The sequence below is a fragment of the Mchenga conophoros genome, linkage group LG11, assembly GCF_057382185.1.
Source record: "Mchenga conophoros isolate Kocher_MC1m ecotype Shallow Benthic linkage group LG11, M_conophoros_male_GT1.1, whole genome shotgun sequence".
Classification (NCBI taxonomy): domain Eukaryota; kingdom Metazoa; phylum Chordata; class Actinopteri; order Cichliformes; family Cichlidae; genus Mchenga; species Mchenga conophoros.
In genome coordinates, this window is record NC_140536.1 from 1809284 (window position 1) to 1823227 (window position 13944).

The window sequence follows — 13944 nt, forward strand, 5'->3', positions numbered from 1 at the left end:
CAAGCAGAGGGCTTGGGGCCATTTTGTCCCAGCAGGTAAGGGGGGGGGGGCCAACCTGTCGTTGTTTACCTCATCCTAACAAACCATCACTGATTTAAGTGATCGGGGCTGCTATTTCAGTTCTCAGCTGGGACCGGAGGGGAAGTCTGCACCAGGATCAACAGCTGCACAGAGTACCTAACAGTGTGTACGTGTGGGCCCTTCATGTCACACACAGCTAATAATATACGATATGATGTAACCAAAGACAGAGTCAGTCCATCATGTAGCTGTGGATATGTACTGCAGTGAATGGGCCTCCACACATATCAAAGTTACCCTTGAATACTGTTCTAAATTTCTTTTTATTACAGTTTTAGCTTACAGATGTACACTGTTGTCTAAATATTTACATATGTTCTGACATAAATCATCAGCCTGTCTTATTAAGCCTGATACCTAAACTTTTTTTATTAATATACTTTAAAAAATAATTATGTTTAAATTCATGTCTCAGACATTTTTAAAAGCATATTTTTCTTCAGATTTTGTAATATAACTATGATAACTCATATTGTGACAGTCGTAATGCCAATATGATGATTTATCAAAGCTCCTGCTTTTAAATACAGAACTTTGAAGTTGCACCTCATGAAAGTCAATAATTCAACAATAAAAATGGCATTTTAAGACACAGAGGCACTTTGTCAGGATAATTCTGACTATAAAATCGCTGTATAGAACTGTTGACAACAGCTGAAAACATGACCACATCTCACAGCTGTGTGGTCTTATAGCCTTCAGCTGATCCAAAATGCTGCAGCAAGAGTCCTGACAGGGACTAGAAAGAGAGAGCAGATTTCTCCTGTTTTGGCTTCCTGTTAAATCCAGAATTCAAAATCCTGCTCCTCACATACAAGGTCTTAAATAATCAGGCTCCATCTTATCTTAATGACCTTGTAGTACCATATCACCCTATTAGAGCACTTCGCTCTCGCTCTGCAGGCCTACTTGTTGTTCCTAGAGTATTTAAAAGTAGAATGGGAGGCAGAGCCTTCAGTTTTCAGGCCCCTCTTCTGTGGAACCAGCTTCCAGTTTGGATTCGGGAGACAGACACTATCTCTACTTTCAAGATCAGGCTTCAAACTTTCCTTTTTGCTAAAGCATATAGTTAGGGCTGGACCAGGTGACCCTGAATCCTCCCTTAGTTATGCTGCAATAGGTGTAGGCTGCCGGGGATTCCCATGATGCATTGAGTTTTTCCTTTCCAGTAGGGCTGTTCGATATAACGATATATATCAGATGGCGATATAAAAACGTCTGTCGTTTCCTATTATGCTATCGTTTGTTTTGTGGTGTCACAAAATAAACTGTTTAATATTTTTCATGGTTTTGATGGTCACTGTAGTTATTATTAATTTCTTAAAGTTCTCTCTTTCTCTTATATTTTATATAAGTAACGCGTTACTGCCCATCTCTGGTACACTCATTCATACAAGGACTTTTTCCTTTATTCTGCTGCGTTCTCTCTATTATTCACACTCTGATGTGATTCTTAAATGTACATGCTGCTCTTCAGGATTCATATTTGAGTTGCAGCATCGATTATGGCTCACCTGGGAGGAGGCACTTGTTTTAATTACCTAGTGAATTTGATTTAATCTCCTCATTCCTTTCTTGGTAGACGCTGCAGTCTTAATGGAAAAATTTTGCTCTCTCTTCCACGTTCATGTCCTTCATTCTACCTCCAGTGCTTGAAGAACAGAAGCATATATTGCGCAAATACAGGGAGTGCAGAATTATTAGGCAAATGAGTATTTTGTCCACATCATCCTCTTCATGCATGTTGTCTTACTTCAAGCTGTATAGGCTCGAAAGCCTACTACCAATTAAGCATATTAGGTGATGTGCATCTCTGTAATGAGAAGGGGTGTGGTCTAATGACATCAACACCCTATATCAGGTGTGCATAATTATTAGGCAACGTCCTTTCCTTTGGCAAAATGGGTCAAAAGAAGGACTTGACAGGCTCAGAAAAGTCAAAAATAGTGAGATATCTTGCAGAGGGATGCAGCAGTCTCAAAATTGCAAAGCTTCTGAAGCGTGATCATCGAACAATCAAGCGTTTCATTCAAAATAGTCAACAGGGTCGCAAGAAGCGTGTGGAAAAACCAAGGCGCAAAATAACTGCCCGTGAACTGAGAAAAGTCAAGCGTGCAGCTGCCAAGATGCCACTTGCCACCAGTTTGGCCATATTTCAGAGCTGCAACATCACTGGAGTGCCCAAAAGCACAGGTGTGCAATACTCAGAGACATGGCCGAGGTAAGAAAGGCTGAAAGACGACCACCACTGAACAAGACACACAAGCTGAAACGTCAAGACTGGGCCAAGAAATATCTCAAGACTGGTTTTTCTAAGGTTTTATGGACTGATGAAATGAGAGTGAGTCTTGATGGGCCAGATGGATGGGCCCGTGGCTGGATTGGTAAAGGGCAGAGAGCTCCAGTCCCACTCAGACGCCAGCAAGGTGGAGGTGGAGTACTGGTTTGGGCTGGTATCATCAAAGATGAGCTTGTGGGGCCTTTTCGGGTTGAGGATGGAGTCAAGCTCAACTCCCAGTCCTACTGCCAGTTTCTGGAAGACACCTTCTTCAAGCAGTGGTACAGGAAGAAGTCTGCATTCTTCAAGAAAAACATGATTTCCATGCAGGACAATGCTCCATCACACGCGTCCAAATACTCCACAGCGTGGCTGCAAGAAAGGGTATAAAAGAAGAAAAACTAATGACATGGCCTCCTTGTTCACCTGATCTGAACCCCATTGAGAACCTGTGGTCCATCATCAAATGTGAGATTTACAAGGAGGGAAAACAGTACACCTCTCTGAACAGTGTCTGGGAGGCTGTGGTTGCTGCTGCACGCAATGTTGATGGTGAACAGATCAAAACACTGACAGGATCCATGGATGGCAGGCTTTTGAGTGTCCTTGCAAAGAAAGGTGGCTATATTGGTCGCTGATTTGTTTTTGTTTTGTTTTTGAATGTCAGAAATGTATATTTGTGAATGTGGAGATGTTATATTGGTGTCACTGGTAAAAATAAATAATTGAAATGGGTATATATTTGTTTTTTGTTAAGTTGCCTAATAATTATGCACAGTAATAGTCACCTGCACACACAGATATCCCCCTAAAATAGCTAAAACTAAAAACAAACTAAAAACTACTTCCAAAAACATTCAGCTTTGATATTAATGAGTTTTTTGGGTTCATTGAGAACATGGTTGTTGTTCAATAATAACATTATTCCTCAAAAATACAACTTGCCTAATAATTCTGCACTCCCTGTAGACCCCAACCTCATCTCCCAATAACAGATAAGTGTTTGAGCACTGGAGACTTTCCAAGCCGTCAACTGAGACCAAAAACAATCCCAGTCGTCTGAAGCTAAGTGGGAACTGATTTCAGAAAGTCCTGTGCAGTGTAGGATGAAGACCTTCACTGCACAGTGGTTTTAAGAGCATCTGCTGGCCATGGCTCAGTCTGTCACTGAGAACAATGGACAGCTCACAGTGCTACAAACTTAACCGCTTCTTGTATGAAGCAAGCCATTTATTTATATAGCACAACTCCCAGCTGAGCACAGAGTGCTGAACACTTGACACGCTAAACGTGATGCAATGAATACGTTAAAAAATAAAGATAAAAATAAAAGAATAAGATGAGAATTAAAATAAATTTTAAAATAATGAAATTAGCACAAATACCAAAAAATAAAATAGTGTGCAGGTTTGTAAAAACGACAGGGGCGGTCTCAGTGTCTCACTCCAACTTAATTACTGAGCCAGCAGAACTTCACATACAGAAAAGCGCCAAACTCTCCACCCCAGCACTGCCCTTCCACTTGGTGTGAGTGGAGCCACCTGGTGGTCCGCCACGATAGTATAAAATGATAATTAGAATTAAATTTAAAACAACAAAATCAGGGTCAGACTGTGTCACATGCCAAGGAGTAAAAATGGGTTTTAAGACGTGTTTTAAAAGTGGACAGTGAAGGGGCCTCTCTAATGTTCTGGGGCGGAGAAGACCCCGCCCCCTCTGAGTACCTCCAGGAGCAGCTGGTCAGCTGACCTGAGAGACCTGGGGTCTGAGTAAGGATGCAGGAGCTCAGAGAGGTAAGGTGGAGCAAAAACAAACATTAGAGTTGAAAATCTAAGATGAACAGGCAGCCAATGGAGTGAGGCCAGGATGGGAGCTATGTGCTGGTTAAAAGTCGCGCAGTAGCATTTTGGACCAGCTGCAGACGAGAGAGAAGACACCGACTAACTCCAAAACACAGCACATTACAGTAATCCAAACGAGATGAAATAACAGCACGCACTGTTTCAAAATGCGGCCTGGATAAAATAGTCTTACCTTTGCCAAACGCCTTAAATGATAAAAACTGGCCCTAATTTGAGCGTCCATCTTAAAACCCAGATTAGTGACAACAGGTTTAAAATACTCTGCCAGGGGTCCCGAGTCAATAGCAGAGGGTTAGAAGGTCTGCTAGGACCAAACACAATCACCTCAGACAAAAAGACAACCTCAGACCATCTCCAGTCACAGATGCCACTTACACTCTAGAGCAATGTTACCTGGCTTATAAACAAATGCCTACAGACCAGTGGCAACGTTTGGTCCAGTGTTAACTGTTTTTGTAGGACCACTGCAACCATAATAATAAAGAACATCAAACTTACTTTTGATTCAGGGAATGTCAGAATCTGTATTTAAGAGCCGAGAGTAGAGCAATGCCTTTGAGTGTATCAGCTCAAGATGAGAAACATCCAGATCCTCAAGCCTCAATTATTCTTTTAAACTTATTCAGAAGAATAAGTTTAAAAGAATAATTTCAACTAGTATTTTGTTTTCTTTACATTTCTTTTGCTTCATTTGATCCACATCACAGCAGCACAAGTGACAGCAGGAAACAGTGAAGCTGAAATAAAATGCTGCATACAGCTTACAGTCAAATATACCAAGATTTCTATCCTGTGCACATGAGGTGCAGCTGGAATGACAACATGTAGGTGACAGTATCTGTGGGCACTGTGCAGTCTGACAGCTGCTGGGATGAAAGACCTGTGGTAGCTGTTACAGTCTCGCCCAGTTCCTCTGTGGAGTCTGGGAACTGGCCAGGACCCAGTTGGTCCTTTTTACCAGCCTATAATCCAGTTCCTTCACCACCTGTTCTTAAGTCACTCCTGAAAACCCACCTCTCTACCCTGACCTTTGACACCACGTGAGAAGTTGCTTTTTATTGTTTAGTCTTGTTTTTAGTTGATTCTATGCTCTTTTATCTTGTTTTCTTTTTTAATATATGGCTGTTTTAATTTTTATGTGTTTTATTTAGTTATTTGTGCTGTTTTCTGTTATTCTATTGTTTTGAACTTGTACAGCACTTTGGTCCTGTGCTTTAGAAATAAAATTAGACTGGAGTTCCTGTCCCTCTCCATGCTGCCACCTCCCCAGCAGACAACAAGATGCTCCACCATAGTGGCATAAAGTGGAGGGGAGTGGTCAGGGAGGGTGGCGGGAATTGTGATAGTGGAGGAGTGTGGAGCAGCCTCGGGTGGAAAGAGGGAGCGTGTCATTATCAGCCCAGCACGTGCTCCCGACGCAGGGGAAACTCTTCTGCAGGGAGACGTACCAGCGTTGTGCAGCGTTCGTGTGGGAGCCCCGTCCATTGTGCTAGCAGTGTCCAAGCATTCCTTTTTTTATTCATACCCCCCCCCACCACACACACACACACTTTGGGAACCACTGCTTCCATATTAGTTTCTTTTATAATTCATTAAATTGCATTTTTAGAAAATGTTTTGTTTTATTCTCCCTTGGGGAGGGGGGGTCGGTGTGAAGTAGGCTGCTTCTAATAATTATGTCCCGTGGGGGACATGCGTACCTAGGTGGGCTCAGCATTTGACCTTCACTGCCCGAGGACAAAGCTGACCTTGGAACCAAATTTCAAAACACCACACTGACTAATATACTATCTCATCATATATCATATTAGTCGTAATCCATTCCTTGCAAGGTCGTGGTGATCCTCAGAATCACCTCAGATCTATGGCGTTATTTTAGTGCCTCTATTCTGAGCGCACGTAAAAATAAATAAATTTGCGAGCACAAATGTTGCGTGTTGAGGAGAAAACTATTTTAAGCGAACAAAATTCATTGCTGCGTGCAATAAATGTGTTTCGGTGTTTGCGATTATCCACACACAGAATATAGCCCCTCCCACTAACATCTCTGCTCCCTGCACGAGCAACACTGTTATAAATGTGCCACAAAACCAACCAATCACAGACTTGGATGCAAACCTTCTGATTGGCTGTTATTGTCTCCAATCAGCTCCCTAGCTACTGCAATCCAGGAACACGCTCCAGAATGTAGCTAAACCCATTTTAGGTTTGTATGTTTAATTATTTTATTTTAAAATATATAATTTTTTAGACCCTTGTTGGCAGCTGCTCTGCTCTGTGTTGGTACAGGGCATTGAAGATGATAACAGTGGGTGGATTATATTCTTAAACTGAGTTACAGCGCTTTCAGAAAGACATCTACTTTGATAAAGTCTACTCTCCACCGCTGTGTAATCAATTATTGTAAAAGTAAATGTTATCAGGAAATGATCAGACAGGAGAGGGTTTTCAGGAAACACTGTTAAATGTTCAGTTTCTATGCCATACGTTAAAACAAGATCTAGAGTGTGATTAAAGTGGTGGGTGGGTTCTTTTACATTTTGAGAGAAACCAATTGAGTCTAATAACAGATTAAATGCCATGTTGAGGCTGTCATTTTTAGCATCTACATGGATGTTAAAATCACCCACAATAATTATTTTATCTGAGCTCAGAACTAAATTAGATATAAAGTCTGAGAAATCAGACAGAAGCTCTGTGTAAGGCCCAGGTGGACCATAGAAGATAACAAGACTAGTTTTGCAGTTTTACACCCCCTGCTTGTAGCCACACTGAGATGCCACTGCTCGACTCGTGTACTAAAATCAGTCTGAAAGCAGCTGATGTAACAGGCTGTTCCACCTGTGAGCGTGTAGTACACTCCAGCATGCACACATTTATTGTTGAATAGAAAACTGTTAACATGAAGGATGCATTTCTCCAGTGTCAACAAATAAACAGTTTTGCATTTGAATGAATCTGTGAAGAAATTTGTAGTTTAATATGTTCTCTGCTACAGTCCACATTCAGTATGTTTCACTGTCACCTGTCAAAATTTATTCAGCAACAAATATAAAACTGTACATGTCCAACGCAGCGGTGCACGTGAGCGTGCACGTGTGGGTGCACGGGCGTGTGCTGACGCTAAAGCTCGTCTTTTCAGTTCAGGGTCTCCTGTTGGTTTTTCCCAGACGGTCAGAGCTCAGCCTTTCAGTGTGCACGGCTGATGTCAGATCTGAATCGCTGCCTCACTGTTTCCCTCCTGTGGCTCGTCCTGGTCACTGCTTTTGTCCCAGTCTTTCATTGTGGCTCCCATCATGAAGTCATCTCTGAGAACAGTCCAGGCAGGCTTCTCCACAGCAGCGACCTTTGCACGAGCACACACACAGAAACATCAGGATAAACACACTGACAGCAGAGGTACAGAACGAAACAAACATCTGTCAACTCACAGCAGCCTTTTCGGTCTTGCCCGTTGCTCGGACACCTCCGTCTTCCCTCCTCAGCACATCGATGAAGTCTTTCTTTGAGACAGAACAAAGGATCTTTGCCCTCTTCCTGTCTGATCCACCAGCATCCTTCACCTTTTCCTGCACAGTTTTCTGGTGTTTCCTGACAGCGTTGAACAGCTGAACCACCCCTCTGAGTGAAGGAGGACCACATTAGAACAGATGCTCGGTTGCATATACGTCAAACAAAGACACAGAGTGGTCACCTTGTAGCAATTCTCTGTAATGCTTTCTCAGTCTCGCGGTCCGTCACTATGTCAGGTTTCTCCCTGCACATCTGCTCCCACGCTTTCTTCTCGTCAGCCTGTTAGGGACACACAATCTTTGGGTTTTCAAGGCTTAGAAATAAACGTGTTGCTTTTTTGAAAGTGTTCAACAACAAGGAGGAAATGAATGAATATATATTTTCAAACACAGCTGGTCACAGTGCAGTTTTGATTTTACATTATTATGTGGATGAACATTGTGAGCAGAGCACAGTGTCTAAGGTCTGCCTGCTTTCCTGATTGGTTCCTGTGTTCAATCACTAGTTTATACTTATGGTCGTCTTTAGAGCCAAAACATGAAAATAAACTCGCCTATTTATTATAACTTGTTATTATAAGTCGAACGTTGTCATTTCTTGTCGACGGTGATGAACAAATATGGAAACTGTGCTCGGTGAGTGATGAACATCTGCTCGGACACATCATCCTGAGCCTGGGACTCGGCGCTCACCTGTTTCTTCCTCTCGAGCTGCTCCTGTCTCTCTGCTGCCTTCATCTTTTCCAGCTCCTTGTTCTTCTCCAGGATGCCGCTCGTGGTTTTCTTCCCGAGGATCTTTGCCATGGCTTCAGCCCATCCAGTGCTGGCATCTTCATTATGTTCATTTTCATCCTCTTCTTTCTCTTCATCATTCACTCTTTCACCTTCACTCTCTCCTTCAGAATCAACCTTGCCTTCAGACCAAAGAGCCATGCTGTCACCTGATTCACACAAAGAAATGATGCAGTGAACTACAAACTCTCGCTGACACAGTAGAAGCATTTTGATTCATGCTAAAATATCCGACAATCCCAGAAAGTTGATCCTGTCCTGATGAACCGAGCGTCTGATTTCATCCAAAGGTTACAGACGTGTTTACTCCACCACAGCGACAAGAAGACCTTAACTGGCAGAAACACATAAACACTGTTTATGTGTGGACATTAGTCCTACCACATGCAGACAGGTGATGATGGGAGTAAAGACGGTGGAGAAAAGTTGATTTATTTGACTTCTTGGATGCAAACGTTTGAAATCACATTTAAATGTTGATTGTACACAAGAAGATTTTCAGTAAAGTTTATTGAGATTCGGATGCTTAGCGATAAAAACTGTACTAATAAATGTGTGAATGAGGGAAGTTGTGCCGCGTGCAGAGAAACGCTATCTAAGAACCTTTCAACATAACAGCTGCAGTGGTGATGACACTGTGTCTACATAAAGATACCAAGAAGTGCAGAGAGGTGAAGCAAAACATCCAGAAACGGCGGCGCTCGTTACTGCGATCGATATTTAAACCTTTGCTGGAAACAGCCGGAGGGAGTCGGCTATCAAAGCACCTGACGGATAAACTCACAGTGAAGAAAAGCTCCGTTTGGAACAGCTGCCATCCACGGTGTTTGTCCCACACAGCAGAAATCTACAGACGTGTAACTGATGCAGCGTTTCAATCACAGTGATCCTGGAACAACAGGGGGAGTCTAACAGGGGGTCAACTACACCCTCTTTATTTCAGCACCTCTGTCACATTATATGTTTTCACTTTAAATTCTCTAAATAAATGAGATTAATATTTCAATATATAAAAATAAAAGCTCTTTACCCCCAGACCAACAGAAATGCACCAGTACAGCTGTTTAATGAAAGTTAATGAATGACTAAGCACTACAGCAGCGGTCCGCAGCCCCCGGGACTCGGACCGGTACCGGTCCGTGAGAGTTGAGGCTCAGGTGTTTTCAGTGTTTTTATCGGTTTTCAGCGTGATTTTGTCATCGTTTTTATCGTTAACTTGGTTTTCCTGGGTCTTTCACGTGTGTTATGAATAAATCTTCTTTTTTCGGTACCGGTACTAGTTTTATTTTGTTGTATTTATCCGCGACACCTTAAAGGCCGGTCTGTGAAAATATTGTCGGGCATAAACTGGTCCGTGGCGCAAAAAAGGTTGGAGACTGCTGGGCTACAACATCACAGCTGTAGGGCAGACTTCAGGATGCTGACGTGCTTGTTTTCACCATATACGCCTTTAAAGGCTCACAGATACAAACTCATCCATTCACTTGCACATGAACATACGTCCTCCTGTACGTCTCCACTGCCCGGAAGACAGTGGAGATTATTGTGGACTTCAGGAAGCACACAGCTCCACTCCCCCCCATCATCCTGACTGACACCCCCATCACCTCTGTGGACTCATTCCGCTTCCTGGGTACCACCATCACCCAGGACCTGAAGTGGGAGCCCACCATCACCTCCGTCATCAAGAAAGCCCAGCAGAGGATGTACTTCCTGAGGCAGCTGAAGAAATTCAACCTGCCAACACGGACGATGATGCAGTTCTATACTGCAATCATCGAGTCCATCCTCACCTCCTCCATCACCGTGTGGTACGCTGGAGCCACTATCAGGGACAAACTGAGACTGCAGCGTGTTGTGCGCTCTGCTGAGAAGGTGATTGGCTGCAGACTCCCATCTCTGCAGGACCTGTACACCTCCAGGACACTGCGGCGTGCAGCTCGGATCTCAGCTGACCCTTCTCACCCTGGACACAGTCTGTTTGACCTGCTCCCCTCAGGCAGGAGGCTCCGGTCCATTCGCACCAGAACCTCTCGCCATAAGAACAGTTTCTTCCCCTCTGCTGTTGGACACATGAACAATAACCGTATGACTGTTCCCACCACTAACTCATGACCCTACGCTGTGTCACTGCATCATTCCATGTTTGGCACTGATCACCACCTGCACTCATGTATATATCTATCTACGTAGCACTTTTAATTCTTATTCTTACTTTTATTTTTTCATGTCTATTTAAGTGCTATTTATGACAGTATGTTTGCACTGAAGCACCGCAGCAATTTCCTAATGTTGTAAACCTGCTCAACATTTGGCAATAAACCCCTTTCTGATTCTGATTCTGATTCTGATTCACTTACGTCCTCTGTAACGGACGTCTGATTTGTGGTCTGTATCTTTTGGCTCATTCGAGCGATCCTAACAAGTCCTGATGGACGACATCGAGGACATCCTGGACTTTGAGCTCTCTTTATTTTTCCTCAGTTCTCAGAAGGATAAACTTTATTTTATTTAACATTACTGTATTTGAGATGATTTTATTTTCCCATTAATGAATATTTTCTTTAAATAATGTCATTATATCACTGCAGGCTCAGGGTTTGGGGTTTTTGTTTTTTGGACAGATGTTTTAAACAGTTCATTTTGAAGACCTGCACTTTTCCCCCCTTTGGAATATATATTATTGATCATAGTAACACAAAAGTATTTCTTACCTGATTTCTCGATTAATTAATGGAACAACTGATAGAACATTCAGTGACTAACAATCAGAGTCTACATGAGAGCAGCCAGCATAGTTCAAGAGAGAAGCACAGCGAGGTTCATGGTTTGATGAACAGTATTATTATTCTAAGAGTCTGTAACGATCAAACTACAAACACTTCATGAAAGCACAAAAATTAACATGACTAATCCACAACTACTGTGACAGCTTAGAGCAGCAGCACAGGTAACACTCTACAAACCATGAGTTCACTTTAAAAGGCAAAAGTCCAACTACTGCATCACTTGGAAAATTCAAGTTGGATAAACAATAATAAACAAATAATGACCTTTCAGCTGCTGGAAGCTGTTGCTGTGCTCCACAGGTGTGTCGGGGCTCGAGCCACAGATGGTTTGTGATTAGCTCTGGATCTTTAAAGAATTGTTTATTAAAGTCACACCTGAAACAGTCACATATCTGTGTGAACCAATTACAGCTGAGCATCCCTCAATAGGTCCAACCTCGTACGAGCACCTGATTGGTCTGACCAACGGGGTTTAACGATGCGTGGGACTCCAGCATAAGCGTTACAACAGCGTTTATAAGAACATCAGGAGGAACTCTGAGACGCTGTGAAATCCCACAGCAGCTCAGGGTGATGTCATCCTGCAGGGATGGTTTACACATGACAGTGAGTAACCATGGAAACGCAGGGGATGTTTTAAATTTCATGAACTGAAAAATTAAGCCTTGACTTGAGTTCATTTGGTGTAATTTCTCTGTTTACTCGTGCACGTTTGACTCCTGTGCTCCTCACAAATATGCACGTTTGTGCCGTAACACAGCAGAGTGACGCTACGATCTTTTTATGTTGCATGTTTACCGAGGATCAAAGAAAGCTATTGGACATTTGAAGATACTTCACAGAAAAGCTTGAAATAAATCAGATGTAGATTTTAACAGAGTGAAAAATGAAATCCTGCAAAATGAAGAAGAAAACATAAAATGACAAAAGAGGAAGTGCTGTGACTGAAGACAGACGTCACTGTGTGCAGTCTACCTCTGCAGCTGAACTAAATGTTGGCCTATAGCTCACATTCACCACTGACTTTGTTTGCTGTTTAGCTCTTGTGTCTTGGCAGAGTGCATGAGTCATTTTGCTTTTCTGCAGTCTGATATTTGAGGTTGAGTCAGTGTGTATAAAATAAGTTGATGCCTTAATAATCCCATCAAACTAGATGGTGGTGGCGTTTGATCGGCACATGCTGACTGCATTCTTTTCATAACCAGGTCAGGAAAGAGAACAGGAGGAGCGAGCAAAGGAGAAGAGATGCAAAATGAGGGACACCACAACAGCAGGAAAGACGAAGAAGAGGTGAGCATCAGAAAGAGGGCATACAGTTCAAACGCAGCAATCGTGGTGCAATAAAAGCTCCGAGGCTGGTAAAAACTCTGTACTGGCAAATAAAACTGTAACAAACAAGAAGGACTCAAATTAATGTTCTTCTCAAGCAGGAACCCAAAAGATTTCAGGGCTGGGCCAAGTCCTCAGTGATGCTAGCGACGCCCCTGTTGATCGTTGTTGTCTGAATACCGACGCAAATGCGGTGTTCGTGTGCGATTCACGCGTGATTTGTTACACTATTTACACTTAGTACGATGTAAACGCTCGCATTCAAAGAGCAGGTTACAGGAGAAAAGTTTCGCTCATTTTCTACCAGGTGAACAGACGGACTTTAAATCCATCCTGTAACCAGAGCAGACCATTCATGTCTCTGCTGCTGTGTTAACAATAACAGCAGAGACCGCCTTTAGTGCTGTTGTTGTAAGAATCTTCGAGGCCGTGCGGCTACAATTAGCAGCAATAATAAAAACGTGAATTACAAAACTCACCGGAGTCCAACGCGTGTGCTTCCACCAGAGACATTGTGTGTTACACTACGTCGTTTCCGTAGAGTACAACTAACCGCCCGTCAAAGGTTCCGTCCAGGAATTCCGATTTGTTCTACACGTATGAGGAAAAAGCTTCTTCGTGTACTCGCCAATAAAACCCAGAGAAATAAACACTGCGACGTTTGTTCTGTCTGCAATGGTAATGAAATGGCTTATTCGGGCCATTAGAGGTTGAAGCGGGCCGGAAGGATCTGGAACAGGGTTCCGTGCTGTGCCAAAGTTAACCCGGTAGAAAGTGTAGCTCGGGCTGTGTCCCAGTTCAGACTTTTTTCTCTCCATCTTTATTTCAAGAGGAACAGTAACAACAAATATAAAACACGGAGGAGACAATGTACTGCAAAATTATGATACAATGGAAGAGTGCGCCAAATTAAACAGGTAAGATGCATATCAAAATTAAAAGGGGAAAATAAGAAAAAGGAATAAAAAAGAAAAACAAGCGAGAGATACAATGACATTGAATCATTAAACGGGGACATTAAACACAATCATTACATTATTACATTACAGATATTTACGGTTTTAAAAGCTTTTTTGTTGTGAGAGGAGCAAATTGTATTCACAGAGTTCAATTTCTTTCCTAAAAGTGAGAAAGTGAGGTTCATTGCTTGAGAACTTTTATGGTCTTTGGCGAGGAGTAAAATCAGATTAATGAGGTAAAAAGCATCCGAGTCTTTCCTACTAAGTCAGTGTAACCAAATAACACATTTTGGTAAAAAAGCACAAAATTTGATAAGATGTTCTTAGAGATGAAACCACAAA

General features: G+C 42.5%; 1 protein-coding gene across 1 annotated transcript; it reads right to left on the reverse strand.

Annotated features, from left to right (window-relative positions):
* Positions 1-7041: 7041 nt before the first annotated feature.
* On the reverse strand, positions 7042-13275 carry rrp15 (ribosomal RNA processing 15 homolog). Its single transcript, XM_085290487.1, has 5 exons — positions 13123-13275; positions 8427-8674; positions 7916-8013; positions 7653-7842; positions 7042-7567 (listed from the first exon to the last, which is right to left on the reverse strand). The coding sequence occupies exons 1-5, from the start codon at positions 13154-13156 to the stop codon at positions 7430-7432; spliced, it is 708 nt and encodes a 235-aa protein (XP_085146613.1). The 5' UTR covers positions 13157-13275; the 3' UTR covers positions 7042-7429.
* Between the last annotated feature and the right edge of the window lie 669 nt (positions 13276-13944).